General features: G+C 40.7%; 1 protein-coding gene across 1 annotated transcript in view; it reads right to left on the reverse strand.

Moving 5' to 3' along the window:
• Nucleotides 1-3,644: 3,644 nt before the first annotated feature.
• LOC129825988 (netrin-G2-like) overlaps nucleotides 3,645-17,529 on the reverse strand; it is a 52,462-nt gene continuing 38,577 nt past the window's right edge. The window contains exons 6-8 of the mRNA XM_055886209.1: nucleotides 9,276-9,443; nucleotides 7,507-7,641; nucleotides 3,645-7,152 (exon numbers count right to left, since the gene is read on the reverse strand). Of these exons, the coding sequence (XP_055742184.1) occupies nucleotides 6,929-7,152; nucleotides 7,507-7,641; nucleotides 9,276-9,443 (527 nt within the window). The 3' untranslated portion in view covers nucleotides 3,645-6,928. The remainder of the gene's footprint in view (nucleotides 7,153-7,506; nucleotides 7,642-9,275; nucleotides 9,444-17,529) is intronic.

Raw genomic sequence — 17,529 nt, forward strand, 5'->3', positions numbered from 1 at the left:
GATATCGGAAAACACTTTTTTACACCACTTACGTACGTCTAGGTGTGGGTGTGCAAGTTGTATATTATTATATTTTTTTCCCGTTACTTCCTCAGATCTCTAGTAACCCATTATACTCAGTATCATGTTACTTTAACTCTAGTAACCCATTATACATTTGTTTTACATTACAAATTCCTCTACACCAGTGTTATATTCATGCAGGGGTTTAAACATTCACTCTAGTGTTCTATTTAACAGCATATTCAGGAATAATACTCTATTCTTTCATATCTCAATACAGAACCCCAAGATAACATTATATAGATGGGAAAACTCAGCTCAAACAGAACTTGTAGGGTTATTCATTATTTTCCCTATATGACTAGACTTAGGTATTCACATCCACACGACTCCATGTGCATCTTCAACAATTCTAAATGCCTACAATGACACCTTGTGCTATTATCAGCGGTTCTCAGACCACAGAGACGGTTTTATCGTCACATCCTATGCACCATATGTATCTTCAACGGTTCATGCCACTACTTCCAATACACTCTAGTAGTCCCAGACTACGATGGACGGAACCCCTAGATAACGTTATAGATGGAAAAACTCTCTCACACAGAACTGCATAACTCAGCTCACATTCACACTGGAGCTAGTCCCCTGAAAGCTCTCATTCCCTCAGTACGTTATAGCTAAATTTCAATATCTTGTTATCTTATTATCCAAATGTCCATTTTAATAGTAATAATTTCAATCCATTGTCACATCGTGTCCCCCCCAACTCTCTTACTCTCCCCACCACAAGTTTTATGACTTTATGACAGGTCATAAATACCTGGTAGAAACTGACATGCAGTTTTGAGGGAGAGAGAACAAAGAGAGACTTGGCCAAACTCCTAATCCCCAAAATGGGAGAATTAAACAATATTTCCACTTTTGAGAATGTGGGAATGGTTCGTGGACACTTAAGGGACAGTGATGATGCGTGTGTTTCATTTGGTGACCTCATGAAGGACAGGAAACACACATAACTGTATCTCTTAAAGTGTACATTTCCCAGCTGTCAGGTTTACATCTAAATATTGTGTAACATATGTGATTAAACGTGAAACTATTTGTGAAAATATGCATTGTGATGTTAACCTTCTGAATGAGAGTATGGATTTTCAAATAAACATTAACTAGTCAGTGGCCACACCCCTGTGAGCCCAGACATCACATTAGGCGTCATAGAACCGCCCTTCTTCCACACGGTATAAAACACCATCCTACAAAATATCAGAGTCAGAGAACGCCGAGATATAGTCCCCACGTTGGAATGGCTACAATTCTACAGGCCACGGAGACCATACAGCTGTAGTTTTGGCTACATGGCTAGAAATGGTTCAACTCTGAGACTATCAATTCACTACAGAAGGAGCAAATTCTAGACGACACGAATTACTAGTCTGCAGCTAGAAATTACGTAAACCTAGAACGAGAATACCGACAACCGCCGAAGCACCTATTCCATAAGAACATTTCTGAATGGTACTCTGAAGTATCCATTCTAACCACCTACAACCGCGAAAGACATTGTGACTTCTGGGAAAGTTAACCAGAGACTTATTTATGTCTAGTTTAATTGGTATATGTTTTTACATTTTTTATATACATTTATTTAAATTGACTTACCGAAATCAGAAGACATGTCCCTCAATTGTTCGCAGATGATGTGTCTCCTCCTCGGCAGCTCACAGTAAGGGTCTGGTCTGGGCGTGTCTTGTCCTTGTCCTCCTTGTCCTTTTGGTCAGACGGGAATTTCCCTCACGATACATAAAATGCGCCACCTGTTTTCCTTGCAGACCCCCACTGGAAGGCTCCGCATGCCAAATCAGTCAACGTTGTTCGTGACGCCAAATTGTCGCTGGAATTCTACACATTGACACTCGAAGTCAATCTTAAATGAATCATTGTTTATTATCAGCGTGCTGGAGAGGTTCCAACCAACTCAATGCACCAAGTACACATGTCAATCAGGAGCTCTCCCGGGGCAGTCCTGTTAGTTCTCTTAAATACAGACAAGTTATTTGCATGATTTAACTTATTCATCATTCATTTCTGCTTCATTCATGTGAACGACCAAAACTGGGTCATGCATGTGATAGACCAATACCTCACGAGGCATCTTCTCTCTAAGCTGAGACAGTGAAACTGAGATATCGTTCTCAAAACAAGGGTCTGGGCGTACCGCTAAATTGCAAATACTGATAGTGAAGATTCGTTCAATCAGTAATTTGCATGAAGACAAAATTAGTTAAGAAAAGCACATAAATAGAACACAGACATTCGTTATTAGAAAACAACAAACAATAACATTTTCCATCACAAGGTAACCGTGGTAACAGTTTGATGTACAAGCAACACCGATACCTGCTTCCACAGTCAAGAACAAGCTGGAGATAATTAACTGGGCACACACTGGTTGAATGAATGTTGTTTCCACATTTAAATTAAATTACATTGAGCCAACGTGGAATAGATGTTTTATTGACGTCCGTGCCCAGTGAGAAACCATTTAGAACAGATAAAATGATACATTTTATGCACCGGAATAATTAGGACAAACTATTACCAGGTCTTAACAACTATTCCAAAAAGCAGCTACATAAAAAGTTAATTTCATATCACTAAATTACACATTCTCGTTTATTCTTCAATCTTCTTCAATTGCTGTTATGGAATTATCAAGGCACAAGGCGAGACCCAGGTGCAGACACATGAGGCAGATGGTTGGAGTCTTACAATGTTTATTAATCCAAAAAGGAGTAGGCAAGAGAATGGTCGTGTACAGGCAAAATAGTCCAATAAGTACCGAAGGGCAGGCAGATTCAAAGTCTGGGCAGGCAGGATGATCAGGCAGGCGGGAAAGTAGTCCAGAGTCAGGCAGTGGTCAAATCCGGGAAGACTAGCAAAAGAGAATAGAAAAGGAGTACAGGGGAAAACACGCTGGTTGACTTGACTAAACATACAAGATGAACTGGCACAGAGAGACAGGAAACACAGGGATAAATACACCGGGGAAAATAAGCGCCACCTGGAGGGAGTGGAGACAATCACAAGGACAGGTGAAACAGATCAGGGTGTGACAGGAATGGTCAATGGACGCATGGATATAATGATTACAGAAGCTTCCTCTCAAAAGTACAATACAGAATCTAGTATGCTCCAATCATGTATTGGTAGGCTCTGGTACAGTCCCGATCTACACTTTTATGGCTCTGACTGTACCAACAAAATGTGACAAACACATTTAGTGGAACAAAATGCAAAGGTACATGTAGACATTCTATAATTAATTAATTCAGCCACATTTCTGCCTGTCACCTTTTGTGCCTTTGAACCAAAAAAAGGATTATATTGGGAGTAAGAGCAAATCAAAATGAACTCAAATCAAATTGTATGGGTCTCGTACACATATTTTGCAGAAGTTATCGCAGGTTCAGAGAAATGCTTATGTTTCTAGCTCCTAACAATACAAAAACAATACACACAACCCCCCCCCCCCCCCCCCCCAAACAAAACAAAAAATAAGAAATTAAGAAATAGCAGAATGAGTAATGTCAGAGTCCGGAAAATATATACAGTACCAGTCAAAAGTTTGGACACACCTACTCATTCAAGGGTTTTTCTTTATTTTAACTGTTTTCTACATTGTAGAATAATAGTGAAGACATCAAAACTATGAAAAAACACATATGGAATCATGTAGTAACCAAAATAAATATATTTTAGATTCTTTAAAGTAGCCACCTATTGCCTTGATGACAGCTTTGCACACTCTCCATCCTCTAGAGAGAGACTTAAACCTGGGTACCAGGACGACGGCAAGGGACCTTCCAAAGGGTGGAACCTCCTGGGGTTGGTCAGTGAAGATATAATAGTGGACTCTGAGCCCAACCAAATACTTCTGCTCTGCTGTTGCCAAAAAATGTATCAAGGAAGCGAATGTATCTGCCAATCAGAGGTGTTCAAAACGTGAAGTTTCAATACGAAAAGCAGGTATTATAATTTGTTTTTGAATTCATCAATCTCTTTACTTTCCAACAGTGAAAACCGTAGTCGCTATAGTGAGGTTTAGGGGTGGTCATTAATGTCTGGATTGAAGGTGCCAACCCCAGCATCACTGTCAGAGGATCTGCTCTCCTGCAGTGTATAAGGAAGTCAGATACAGAGATTCATGATTATGGAAAACACTATCTTTTACATTTAGCATATTGCTTTTCTTTTTCTAGGGAATTCATCATTTTATGTTTGCAAACAGAGGGAATACCTTTGATTCATCATTGTGGGCTTTGTTGAGACCTGTCTAAAAAGAAAATGGTTGATTTCATTCCAATAATGGACATGAGGTGTTGTATTACAGAAAATAAGAGTCCACTAATGACTCAGCCATCAGGAGACGTGACCTCTACTTGTATTTGTCTCCAGGTTTCTTGGACATCAATTTTGTTTCCTTGCCCAATGACCGATTGATCCCTGACTGAAAAATGTCAATGACGGCCATAGTGCTTGAATGTTAAGCATATCATTTAGTGGAAGAGAAAGTTGAGAAGGGACCTCCACACTCAGGTGTAATAGCATGTCCCCTATGAGTGCCCCCTTACCCTGTAGTAGTTGAAGAGATTTCAGATGAGTGATGCTGCTGGGCTATAAGAGAGAGTAGTATTGTACCTGCGGAGGATGCAGTCTCTGTTTTAGAGTTGGCCACGTACCCACACAGTGAAGTTAGTGTTACTAATTCAAACTTCTTTATTCATGCTGAATATTAACAGCCATACCTAAAAGTCGACCAAACAAAGATCCTTAATTCAATTTAAAATGAACGTTGTCCCTCAAGACTAATAATTCAGTATCAGTAGACCACTATTTCTTCAAGTGCAAGATCAGTGTGTTCACTTACCCAGGACTAATGTAGCTGGAGTCCTGATGGCTAATCGGCAAGACCTAACAGTGGTGGAAAAAGTACCCGATTGTCATGAATAAAAGTAAAGATACCTTAATAGAAAATGGCTCAAGTAAAAGTGAAAGTCACCCAGTAAAATACTAATTAAGTAAAAGTCTTAAAGTATTTGGTTTTAAATATACTTAAGTATCAAAAGTAAAAGTATAAATCATTTCAAATTCCTTATATTAAGCATAACAGATGACACAATTAAAACAGAAATACGGATAGCCAAGGGCACACTCCAACACTCAGATATAATTTACAAATGAAGCATTTGTGTTTAAGGAGTTTGCCAGATCAGAGGCAGTAGGGATGACCATGGATGTTATCTTGATAAGTGTGTGAATTGGGCCATTTTCCTTTTCTGCTAAGCATTCAAAATGTAAAGAGTACTTTGTGTGTCAGGGAAAAGTACGTTATTTTCTTTAGGAATGTAGTGAAGTAACAGTAAAAGTTGTCATAGTAAAGTAAATTACATATATCCCCCCAAAAAACTATTTAAGTAGCAGTTTAAAGAATTTTTACTTAAGTACTTTACACAACTGAGACCTAACGTGTCATGTTTCTGTTAATGAGCAAACATTTACATTTGAATTAGTAGCCTCTCTATCATACACATTTTATAGAACCAAAATGGGGTTTTAGAAAATCACGAGCACAAAATAATTCCAACTGCGGGGCTCTTCTTCCGTTGATGATTTGTAGTGTATCAATCCTATATTGTGCTCTACAGCTCTGTCCTCTAATATCATTGGCTGCTAAAATCCAGAGCTGGGATGATGTTCATTTTGGATATGGGCTTTCACATTCCATATGTAGTTTCAAAAACAGAATTTCATGACGAATATCCAGATCTGATTTCACTTACGTACCAGGCTTGTGATGCACAGTATAAGGATACGTATAAAATCATAAGAATGTACTATCAATGCCACGGTTTCATGTTATGTGAGCTAAAACGATCAACTAAGATATCAATGCAGCTTTTGCACTGTACATGTTTTGTTATAGACGTTTGATAAGGGATTAGTGAAAATAGTGTTCTTCCGGAAATATTATATTCACGTGTTAGAGAGAACAAGAGTGTGTGTCGCGATAAAACCCTGGAGTCAAATTATTGAACTTTCAAACCTTCACACTTTATTCCTTCAACTGTCTTTATCCAATGGAATCAGGAACATCATCCTAATCTTCTAACAGTCACGTTCTCAGAAAGGTTTACGGTAATAAAAAGCTCATCATGGGTCATTTTCTTTAGAATGATAACGTTTACTTAGAACAAAAATAACAATTTCTACCAAAAATATTCAAACAATGTTAATATACAATAGTCATATATTTCCTTTGAAATATACATAGATTTGTTCAATTTGGATAGGTCATATTCCCTCTCTTTGCTTCATGATTTCCATGCAACAATTGATTCTCCAACACAAGCCACTGAAACATCAACTCTGATTAAAACATGTTTTACTCATATTTCCCCACTCTTTTCAGTTCAATGATGGTTGCCAGGAAACAAATAGGCTATGCAGCAAAGTAAGGAAACGTGAATTTGAGAGTAAGAGAAACTTGGCATTAGTAGGCCTCAGCAGTGATTACAACCATCTCGGGTCAGAAAACAAGTTGGCTAAGTGCAGTATTTCAGTGAGAACAAACTTAGATGTACGACAAGAAGAAAAAAACTGTTTCATAAAGAATACCCTTCACTCTTTAAACTTTTCTTAGATAGTGATTTTGTTTTTTTGGTATACGTTCTTTCAGCACTGGCTTTCAGAGTGAGAGCCAGAGAGGAACTCTCTCTTTGTTTCCTCGTGGCCAGGCGACGAGAGGCTTGGCGCCCGCAAACAATGTTTCAGAATGCAACAGCACCGTGAGACTGAGGTTAGCGCGGCGGGTGGAGGGTCCCAATACTACAGCCAGGTGTGCTCCAGCTGTCCTGGTTGTGGCTCAGCAAGCAGTGACTATTCTAAGCAGGGCGTTGGCTAGAAGGCAGCTCAGCATGGCGGCCAGGCTGACGTAGGAGGCAGAGGCACCGCTACAGCCCCTCTCTCCCTCGCAGAGCAGCTGCTCACACAGCACCCCCTTGTACTCTGGCAGACACAGACACTTCTGGTTCTGGAAGCAGGTGCCTCCATTCTGGCACAGAAGGAACTCATCATCGCAGACGTTGGCTACGAGATGAGACAGGGAGAAGATGGAGAAGAAGGAGGGAGGAAACAAAGTGGATAGGATCAGTGTGACCACTGAATGCCTCAAGCCTAGAATCACTACAGGACACCCTGAGAAAAGTTAACTGGTTTTGGCAACGAGTACTATAACAAGACACCTGTTTTGACCTTACCTGTGCGGTTGACATTTTCTGTTGAATGACTGATTATACAGTAAAGCTTGCCAGATTGTTACATGACCTTGAAAGGACTCATAGAGCTCACTGTGCATCGATTACCATTCAATTGGCAGACTGCTCAACTTTAGGCTACTGGTCTTAACTTTACCTTCACACACCCACGCACACCCCTACTTACGGGAGCAACCTTGTCTCCAGCTGTATCCAGGCAGGCAGTCCTCACACTTCGGCCCAATGGAGCCATCTCTACACTGGCAGAACCCTGTGTCGTTGCATCGAGCATGGAAGGATCCCAGCTGATTACAATTACACTCTGCACAAAGGGATTAACAACACATTGCTGCTTTAGTGAGGGTAGAAATACAATATATCTAAGATCAGTACTCATCAATCGAGCTGAAACAGCAGTTTCACTAGGCCTGGTCACATGTACCTACATAAACATAAACAGGTCAATGGTAAGCTATCCATTTGATGCTGACGATTCTATGAACATTTCATCTCTTTACCTGAAGGAACAATGTAGGCGTTGTCGGTTTTGACTGGTTCCCTACGGCGTCTCTCTCACCCTGAGGAAACTATGACAGCCTGAGGCATTGCTTTACTATTTCTCTGTAATACCTGCTTCCAGCCATGTTCTCTAGTACATGTCTTGTTTTCTGCCTGAAGACTTTAGGCCCACTTCACAGCTGTATCTTATAACACTGGCACTGAATTCTGTGACAAACTTATTTGGATAAAATGTCATAAAATGTGTGTTAAGAGTTCCACTGACGTCATTGTTTAATTATTGAGAAAAATATCAGCTTTGCCCAAACCGGTATGACAGGGTTGTGTTCATTTGGCACCAAACAGAATAACTTTCCAAGTAAGAAATGTTGATTTTTGTTTCTGTTGCAAAACATTGTCTGTTGCATGTCCAAATGAACACGACCCAGTTGTGTGTGAGTTGTGTGTGAGTGAGCCTCCAGTAGGTGTCAGTATGCCATTGTGTCATTCCTGCTCAGTACTGCGCTGTGGTAGTGCAATAGTATGTGTAGTGGTATTTGTGTAGTAAAATGTTACTACACTGATGAATGGCTCTGATATTACTTTAAGGTAAACATAATAATGGGTTTAAAAAAGTTAAGACTATTTATTATAAATGTATATAAAAATATGTAATAAACCATTAAAACTCATTGGTTGAAATTGTAATTTTCTTGCTGTCCAAATAAATAGTTTATAAATGCACCCGAATGTTACATGTTGTTTAAAATTGTTGATTGTTAAATACAATTTTGGCACTGGCTGTATTCTTTAGGTGTACAGTTATTTTCACCTTACCCAATGATAAGTGGGAAGTGGAATAGGATGCATGGGAACCAACACAATTCTAATATATATGGCAAAAGATCTGTAAATGTACCCTTACACTTGACCTCTTTAGAAAGGGTACCTTCATGTAAATTGTTACATGTGCTGCTTTACAAACGTTGTAGACTGATTCATGTAGATCCTGCATGTGTTATTGTAATTCCTTAGCATTTTATAAAGGCTGCTATGGTATGAATGTTTATGTTTTTAAACCATTTCTAAATACATGATCAGCTAGCTTCTACAATTCTCTTTAGCTGTTAGTTGGGTCAAAGGATCCGGCTTTAATCCTGTTGAGCTACGACGGGTCATACAGGAGCCGCATCACAGAGATTTGCAGGTAATTAGTAGAGATTGAAGGCAATACAAAATGATAAGCTGTCTTGTTATGCCTTTATCAACGTCTTCATCAACATTTTCCACGGTTCATATCATTGTGTAAATGTACATGAAGAAAGTCAGTGGTAAAATGCTGTATGTGTGGACATGTCAGTGATGTGCAAATGGGTTAAACTCTTCATAGCTGTTTATAGTGAGTGCGTTTAGGGTGGGGTTTGCGTGGTGAGACAGCGAGGAGAGCTCCTAACTGACCTATACAAACGTTCTCATCGTCCAGCTCGGCAGAGACATTCCGGAAGAATCCCAGTCGACAGTGCTGACAGTTCTGCCCCCTAGTGTTGTGTTTACAGCTGACACAAGTCACGATGTTGATAAAGTCAATATAACTGCAGCGGTTCGAGTGGCCATAGCACTCGCAGTCTGACAGGGGGAAAGAGCAGAGTAGGGTTAGTACAAGGTGTTGGAGGATGAGGAAGAGGAGGAGGAATGGAGTCCTATTCAAACTCAGAGGTAGCACTCAGAGGTTTAGATATACCCCAAAACTGTTTCACTCATCATACAAAAGCCAAATAGGCATGACATAGCAAGCTCCATAGACCTGAAGTATGCTGAGTTTAGAAACCAGTTCCTGACTTTGTGGCCCCATGGGAAATCACTTGACCTCAATAAGCCCAAATCTCCCTTATTCAACCAGCTACCAACCAGGCCTCTGAATACTGCACATTGATTTACCAAGGGATAAAAAAAATGAATAATTGTAGAGCAAATACACCAAAGTGTCAATTTAGTTTGCATGATATATTTTTTAAATTGATTCATTGATTTACACCTAATTAAAAATATAATTGTATATATATATATATATATATATATATATATATATATATATATATATATATATATATATATACAGTATATGGATGTCAAAATGGAGCTTATAATGCTTTAGGAGTTTGTTCCATCATACTACAAGAATCTGAATAAAATAGTTTTTAATGCTAATGTACCAGACGATTTAGCTGATAGTTAAGTTATTTTATCAGGCACCGTGTTACATCCCTTTGTTTAGAGGGGATTCATTATTGACACGCTATTTTAAAAAGATGTTGCTGGTGCAATATGAAGACCTGCTGTACCACAGAGTAGAGCAGTGGGACAGGGGGCAAAAACAGCTTATCAAATATGAATGGGCCTATTACCCTACAGATTGTTGAAAGAATGGTCACTATCTCACAAATGAATCCACAGTTAACACAGTCATCCACACAAATGACAAATACCATAGCTGTAACAGTTTTTGTAACTGTTTGAATATGTTATGTGGTGAATGGTCTTGATTGAATAATCTTGCGACACAGACACCATAGGTTCTGAGATTTCCTTACAAGTTCACAACAAAAAGGTAACGACAGTAATGCTATAAATGGCGGGGAAATAAGTTGCTTACCTTATGAAGCAAACAAAACCCAAATGCAACATAGAAATGCATGGAAAAAACAAAAGACAAATGAATGAAGGAAAAAGACTGGACAAACTTTGGTCATTTTTCCACAGTTCTCTAGTCCAAACAGATTCAAAGCTTCAGTGTGGTAAATCGTTTCTTACCTTGAAACTGGACGTATGCAACCTTAGACTGGCTGTATTTGGACCCACCGGGAATCAACAGTTTTACAACCGCTTGGGAAATAAAGCATCTATTTAACTGTGTTATAGATAATACTAACATGCCAATGTGTACAAGCCTCTACTACACAGTGTCTGAAATATCATGGCTATTAAAATATACAATTGATGCCAAAGCAATCCTGAAACACAATAGGGTGCCAACTGCTCAGACATCTTGCATGATTCACAGAGAAAGACCTCATACATTCCAATAACCGCTGAAATCTACACATTAACACACAGTATTGTGTATTACCACAACGTTTAGGCATTCACAAAGTGTAGAAATTCACTCCTCTACAAGAACAACATGTCAGTCCCAATCAGACAATCCATCTCACCAGCAATAAAATGCCTACCTGGGTTGTGTTTATTAGGGAACGTAACAATTATTTTAGTTTTAAAATTTAAACATAAAGCGAAATTAGCTTCAGTCCGTTTTCTCCCGTTTAGTGCCAAATCAACACAACCCTGAAGTGATAGGAATCACAGTCCATCGCAAAGATGTTTAGCTTGCAATACTGGATCAGCTGATGAGTGGAGTCTTGAGTGGTGACAGGATCACCCACACAATACTATGTGGCATATTCTGTACCACATGATCCTTGTCAACAACAAAAATACATTAGCTGCTCTAGGTTTGACAAACACACAGACTACTCCTAATGCTTGTCAGCAGCCTGGTGCTTTGAGTCAATAGCCTCATGAAACCATGGCTCAGGTATCCTACTGGGACATGGGCTCATCCAAAAATGGCTCAATGCTTTTCCGCTCCTATTTTGTCCATCAATTATCTGTTTGTACTCTGACACCCAGTGGGGATGTTTTCCTATAGCAACCAGGTGACTAACACTCCAACTTCAACCCCATTGAGTTGGTTCAGGGAATTCAACATGAATGGTTACCGACGCCGCTACAAATTGACATGCTAATGCTAATGTAGAGGACGTCACGCTGCTTGGCTTAGCGAGTCCCGCTCCCTCCCGACTCAGGTTTGAACCCGGGACCTCTGCCTCGCAAACAAACATGGCCGCCCTCCTGAAGCGTCTTACCCAGCTAGCTGTTCGGCAGCGCGAGTGGAGTTTCACAGAACCCCATCTGCTACCTTCACACCCCCCAAATTCCCCCCACAGGGACCCCAGCGTTGAGTTGAGCGCAACTGCAGATCTGAGTCAATTGGCACCATTGTAAAGGATGTCACGCTGCTTGCTTAACGACTACCGCTTGCTCCTGATTCAGCTCATATCAAGGCTTGAACCCAGGACCTCTGCCTCGCAAACACACATGACACCCCTTCTGAAGTGTCTACCCAGTTGCGCCACCAAAAAGCTAGCTGCAAGTGGAGACACTTCAGGCTGAGGAGTGAGTTTCACAGATCCCCATCTGCTTCAATAACAGAGTTGATTTGTTGGATTAAACTAAAACTATTTTTTTAATCTGACACAACTATATTTTGTAGTACACACAACATACAGTACAAATACTACTAGACTACTGTTAAGCAATATACCTTTTTTCTCATTGTCTTTCGTTTCAAAATCTTTTTTTTTCTCTTTCTCTTCCTCTTTGCTCTCCCCTTTGGCTTCAGTTATGGGGGTAACTGTGTACACCGGAGAGATTGAGAGATCAGGGAAAAAAAGCAACTTCAAACTTTTTACTCATTCTTTATTCATGTTGAATGAACCTTTAGATAATGGCTTTGTCAAATGGTTGAGACAATAAGGTAACAGCTTGTGTAAAGGTCATAAAACCTTACTGACACAACTGCCTATTAGCAGCATATAGACTGCATACACAACTGTACATTAGAGGATAACATTGTTCATTCTAAATATACCACTGGGCAAAAATTGGTTAATTCAACGTTGGCTCCACATAATTTTAGCAAAAATATTCTATGTCATGTTGTTGAATCAATATGTAAAACTGATTGGTTTTCCAAAAACTCATCATCAACGTGGGGGAATTGTCTTTTTTTCACCCAACTTTGAATCTAATCCAATGACATGGCGAAATGTGTTGTTGATTTCACATTATTTGACACATTATTTGACTTTAAAATCAAAACTAGACGTTGAAATTACGTCTGTGCCCAGTGGGATGGTTCCTTCAATATTTGCAGTTTTACCATAGTTTACTGATGGAATATTCATACACTTGTAAATGAAAAAAATAAGAGGCTATTGTTGCTATATCACGGTGTACCTTTTTCCTCTTTAACATTTTCTTCTTTATTTTCCACTTTCTCACTGACCCCAGCATTAGGCATTGGAGCGGCAGCATCAGGAGCTGGTCCTGAATCAGGAGCTGAATCAACTGAATCAAGAGCTGGATAATTTGAATCAGGAGCTGGTCCTGCATCAGGGGCTGGATTAACAGCATCATCAGGAGTTGGATCAACTGAATTAGGAAATGAATCAACTGAATTAACTGAATCAAGAGCTGGTCCTACTTCAGGAGCTGGATCAACTGAATCAGGAACTGGTCCAACATCAGGAGCTGGATCAACAGCATCAGGAGATGGTCCTGCATCAGGAGCTGGATCAACAGCATCAGGAAATGAATCAACTGAATCAAGAGCTGGTCCTACATCAGGAGCTGGATCAACTGAATCAGGAACTACTCCTACACCAGGAGCTGGATCAACTGAATCAGGAGATGGTCCTGCATCAGGAGCTGGATCAACAGCCTCAGGAGCTGGATCACCTGTGTCAGGAGATGGGGTAGCAGGATCAGGAGCTGCTGAAGATGAGTCTGGAGCTGTAGTAGCTACAACAGGTGACAGGGTAGCAGCATCAGATGTTGAGGTATCTGTGTCAGGTGCTGGAGTAGATTTGTCTGGAGCTTGGGTGGTGTCTCCACCCGGTGTACGGGAAAGAGGATCAGGTGCTGAGGAAACCGTGTCGGGAGGTGGAGGAACTGCTTGAGGTGTTGAAGGAGCTTCATCGGGTCGTGAGGTCAGTCCATCAGATACTGAAGTAGCCACGTCAGAGGCGGGTGTATCTCCCTCAGATGCTGGAATAAATGTATCATCAGGGGGTGAGGTAAATCCATCTGTTGGTGGTGTTACTACATCAGATGCTGGAGTAACTGTGTCCGATGCCAGAAAGGGCACACCAGATGTTGAAGTGAATACATCAGATGCTGAAGTAATAGTGCCATAAGTTGTGGTAAATATATCAGATGTTGAAGTCATTGTGTCAAATATTGTAGTACTTGTGTCAGATACAGTACTTGTGTCAGTTGTTGTAGAACTTGTGTCAAAATAAATATTTGTGTAAGATGTTGTAGTACTTGTTAGAAATGTAGTACTTGTGTAAAATGTTGCGATACTTGTGTCTGATACTGCGGTAGTTGTGTCAAATGTTGTGGTACTTGTGTCAAATGTTGTGGTACTTATGTCAAATGTGTTAGTACTAGTGACAGAAGGTGTAAAACTAATGTCAAATAGTGTAGTAATTGTGTCAAATATTGTAGTACTTCTCACAGTTGTTGTTGAACTTGTGTCAAATGTAGTACTTGTGTCAGATGCTGTGGTACTTGTGTCAGATGCTGTGGTACTTGTGCCAGATGCTGTGGTACTTGTGTCAGATGCTGTGGTACTTGTGTCAGATGCTGTGGTACTTGTGTCAGATGCTGTGGTACTTGTGTCAGATGCTGTGGTACTTGTGCCAGATGCTGTGGTACTTGTGTCAGATGCTGTGGTACTTGTGTCAGATGCTGTGGTACTTGTGTCAGATGCTGTGGTACTTGTGTCAGATGCTGTGGTACTTGTGTCAGATGCTGTGGTACTTGTGTCAGATGCTGTGGTACTTGTGCCAGATGCTGTGGTACTTGTGTCAGATGCTGTGGTACTTGTGTCAGATGCTGTGGTACTTGTGCCAGATGCTGTGGTACTTGTGTCAGATGCTGTGGTACTTGTGTCAGATGCTGTGGTACTTGTGTCAGATGCTGTGGTACTTGTGTCAGATGCTGTGGCACTGTTGTTAGAAGTCACTGTGTAAGAAGTTGTCGTTGTGCTGTCAGGTGTGAGAGTAAATCCAACTGATGTTAGAGTGGTTGCATCAGATGATGGTGTGACTGAGTCAGATGTGGCATCAGCTGCATCAGATGATTGAGTAACTGCAATTGTGTACAGAAAAAAAATCACACCAATCAGTTGTTAAGATGGCATACTAACCACTGCAACGTTATATTTATAATATTTTGATGTTGGCTCCCTGGCATCGTCTTGTGATATCTACAGCATTCAACTTTTTCCTATTTCTGTCAGTATCAGTAGAAATGGGATACCCCATGCCCAGATATCATCACTTCCCCTGCATCTGCCCTGTGGCTACTCCTCAAGGACACGGCTCCGTGCCTCCATCCTGTTATGGTTTCATGTATCTATCTACTGTATCTATCTCCACAGGCTCCGTAACTTGCCTGGTTTGCTCTCCCTTACCACGACCTGTCTTCTCCCGGCTTGTGAAATATTTAGCAGCTGTTCATTCAATTGGTATTCAGAAATAGATCAGAAAAGGCTTGAGCTTTGGCCCCCAGCACAGTATTGCTGGCTCGATGCTGTGCTCCAGAAAAAGATGATGCTACACAATGATAGCGTTTTTAATGATTTATCGCTCCTGGCTGCTGATTGTGTCCAGTGGCAGCACTTTCCTTGTGAACAGTGGATGTCATCAGACCCTTGCTAGGCAGGAGGAAGGTGGTAAGAGAGCAACAAACAGAATGACCGTTTGATTCAAAAGTCAAATGCCACAAAGCACTTTGGTGCCATTCTATTGCAGGTGATATGAAATGTTCTGTTGCATTCCTTTTCCTATCAAACATTCCTGAGGGAATCAAAGTAGGCAGTTTAATCTGTGTTCTGGAAAGCCCTGGGATGAACTCAACATGCTGCCAGAGCCTGAGGGATAGTGAGCCTGCTGGGTATTTTATCTTCCAAACAAGAGAGTAGAAAACACTTGGCCAACTTCTCACCTTCTGTATTTTGCCAAATGTCTCTGTCAATAGACCAAAACACAGCATGGAATGATATCATGACTTAACTTTCTATCATTGGTCCTCTCAAAGTATGCATTCCATACTCTCCAAACACCCCTATTCACTGTCTCTTTATAGGTGGGGGGTTACAAATGTAGCATTTGTACAGTGAATACAACAGCAAGGCTCTGCTTTAATACTCCCCCTGGCACTGAGGGACACTACTAAGCTAGTAGCTGGCACCCGACAGGGAATCCTAAAGTGTAAGAAGCCTAGCACATGGAGATGTTAAGAGGTCAGTATCATGGCCCTTACACCATACCTTGCCTTCAGGACTACTTTAGCCCAGTAATCATGTTTAATCTCTTTACCCCAGTGCAACCTCTGGGGAGAATAAGGCACTCTATGGCCTCTGGCAGTCCTGATTCACACTGGGAGAGGTTCATGGGGGTAAATATGACAGTCTACAGGCTTCTTTTGGGTTTCCTCTGCCAAACAATGAAGATGTCTTGTTTCTCCTGTCTGTCTCTCTTACACGTCTGTTTCAAGGACCCAGTGCGTCACTTGACTGTTCCCATTAAACCACAGTTTAATCTGCTGTTAACCCCCTGGTCTCAGTTTTGCTTACAGGCAAGACGGTTTAAAACAGATGGTTTACAGACACAGATTGTGAGACGGACAAAGTGTTTCAGTAGGAGTAAGATCACAAACACTACTACGCCACTGGGCTCAGTTCACCATTTGTGTCCCGTCTTGTATTGCTCTCATTAGTTGACAAGGATGAAGCACAACGATCAACATTTCTATTACTACATCAATGTAAAAGTGGCAGTCCGTTATGATGTTATATGGTATCATAACCCAGGTTTTCTTTGCTATTCTTATAGTCCCAAACGTTTGTAAAATGTACTAAATGATTAAGTCACACAAAATCCATGTGACCATCGATATGTCCAAAGTGGATGGAATAGTCTAACCAATATCCACACGTTAGATCCCTGAACAATATCAAAAGACATTTGGAGAAAAAAGTATTATTTGAGGTGTTAAAGCTCATGTAGTGTAAGGGTGAGAGGTCAGAGGTCAGTGATTCCTCTGGTGTTTCAGGGTACTTACCTTTCGGCTGCGCTCTCACTGTGGTTGTGGGGGGATTTACCTCCATTGGTGGGAAGTTCACTGTGTTTAAGGATGGACTGTCTGTCTGGTCGGGGCTGGCAGAGACTGGCACAGTGTCTGACATACTGGCTGGAAGAGTGGCTGGTATAGTGGCTGGCACAGACGTTTGATCTGTTGCCAGAAGCAGCACTTGAGGGAGCAATTGGAAAGCATTTACTGAGCCAGCAATGAGGTAATTTAGGTAATTGAGAGGTTTATTGCATTTACACACCAATGCTCTCCAGATGTTGTCTAGCATCATAGACAAACATGCTGTATATACAGCCTTTTCTACAAATTCTATTCTACAAAACCACTGAGACTAATCTAAGTGTGGGTACTAGAAGTACCTAGATGAATAAAAGGAGTTTGCATTGATATACAATTTGAGGTACACATACCACTAGCTACTACTACGTTACCTACTATCAAATGCCTAATGCCTAGTGTTCATCTCACTAGTTTCCAACCTGGTGTGTCAGTTAGGGAGTCACTGAGCTCTGTGCTGGATGTGGGACCCACCACAGCTGTCACTATGTCAATGAAGGTGGTGATGTCTGTTTGGCACAGAAGATAAATCGGGGTCATACAGTATCTCGTTAGGGTCTGATGTTTTGAAGTATTCTAACAATGAATGCTAAGCGTAACTAAAAAAAGGTACATTGGCTGAGAGACAGAAATACAGGCGCACAGAAAAACATGC

Source organism: Salvelinus fontinalis, chromosome 28, assembly GCF_029448725.1.
Source record: "Salvelinus fontinalis isolate EN_2023a chromosome 28, ASM2944872v1, whole genome shotgun sequence".
Lineage (NCBI taxonomy): Eukaryota > Metazoa > Chordata > Actinopteri > Salmoniformes > Salmonidae > Salvelinus > Salvelinus fontinalis.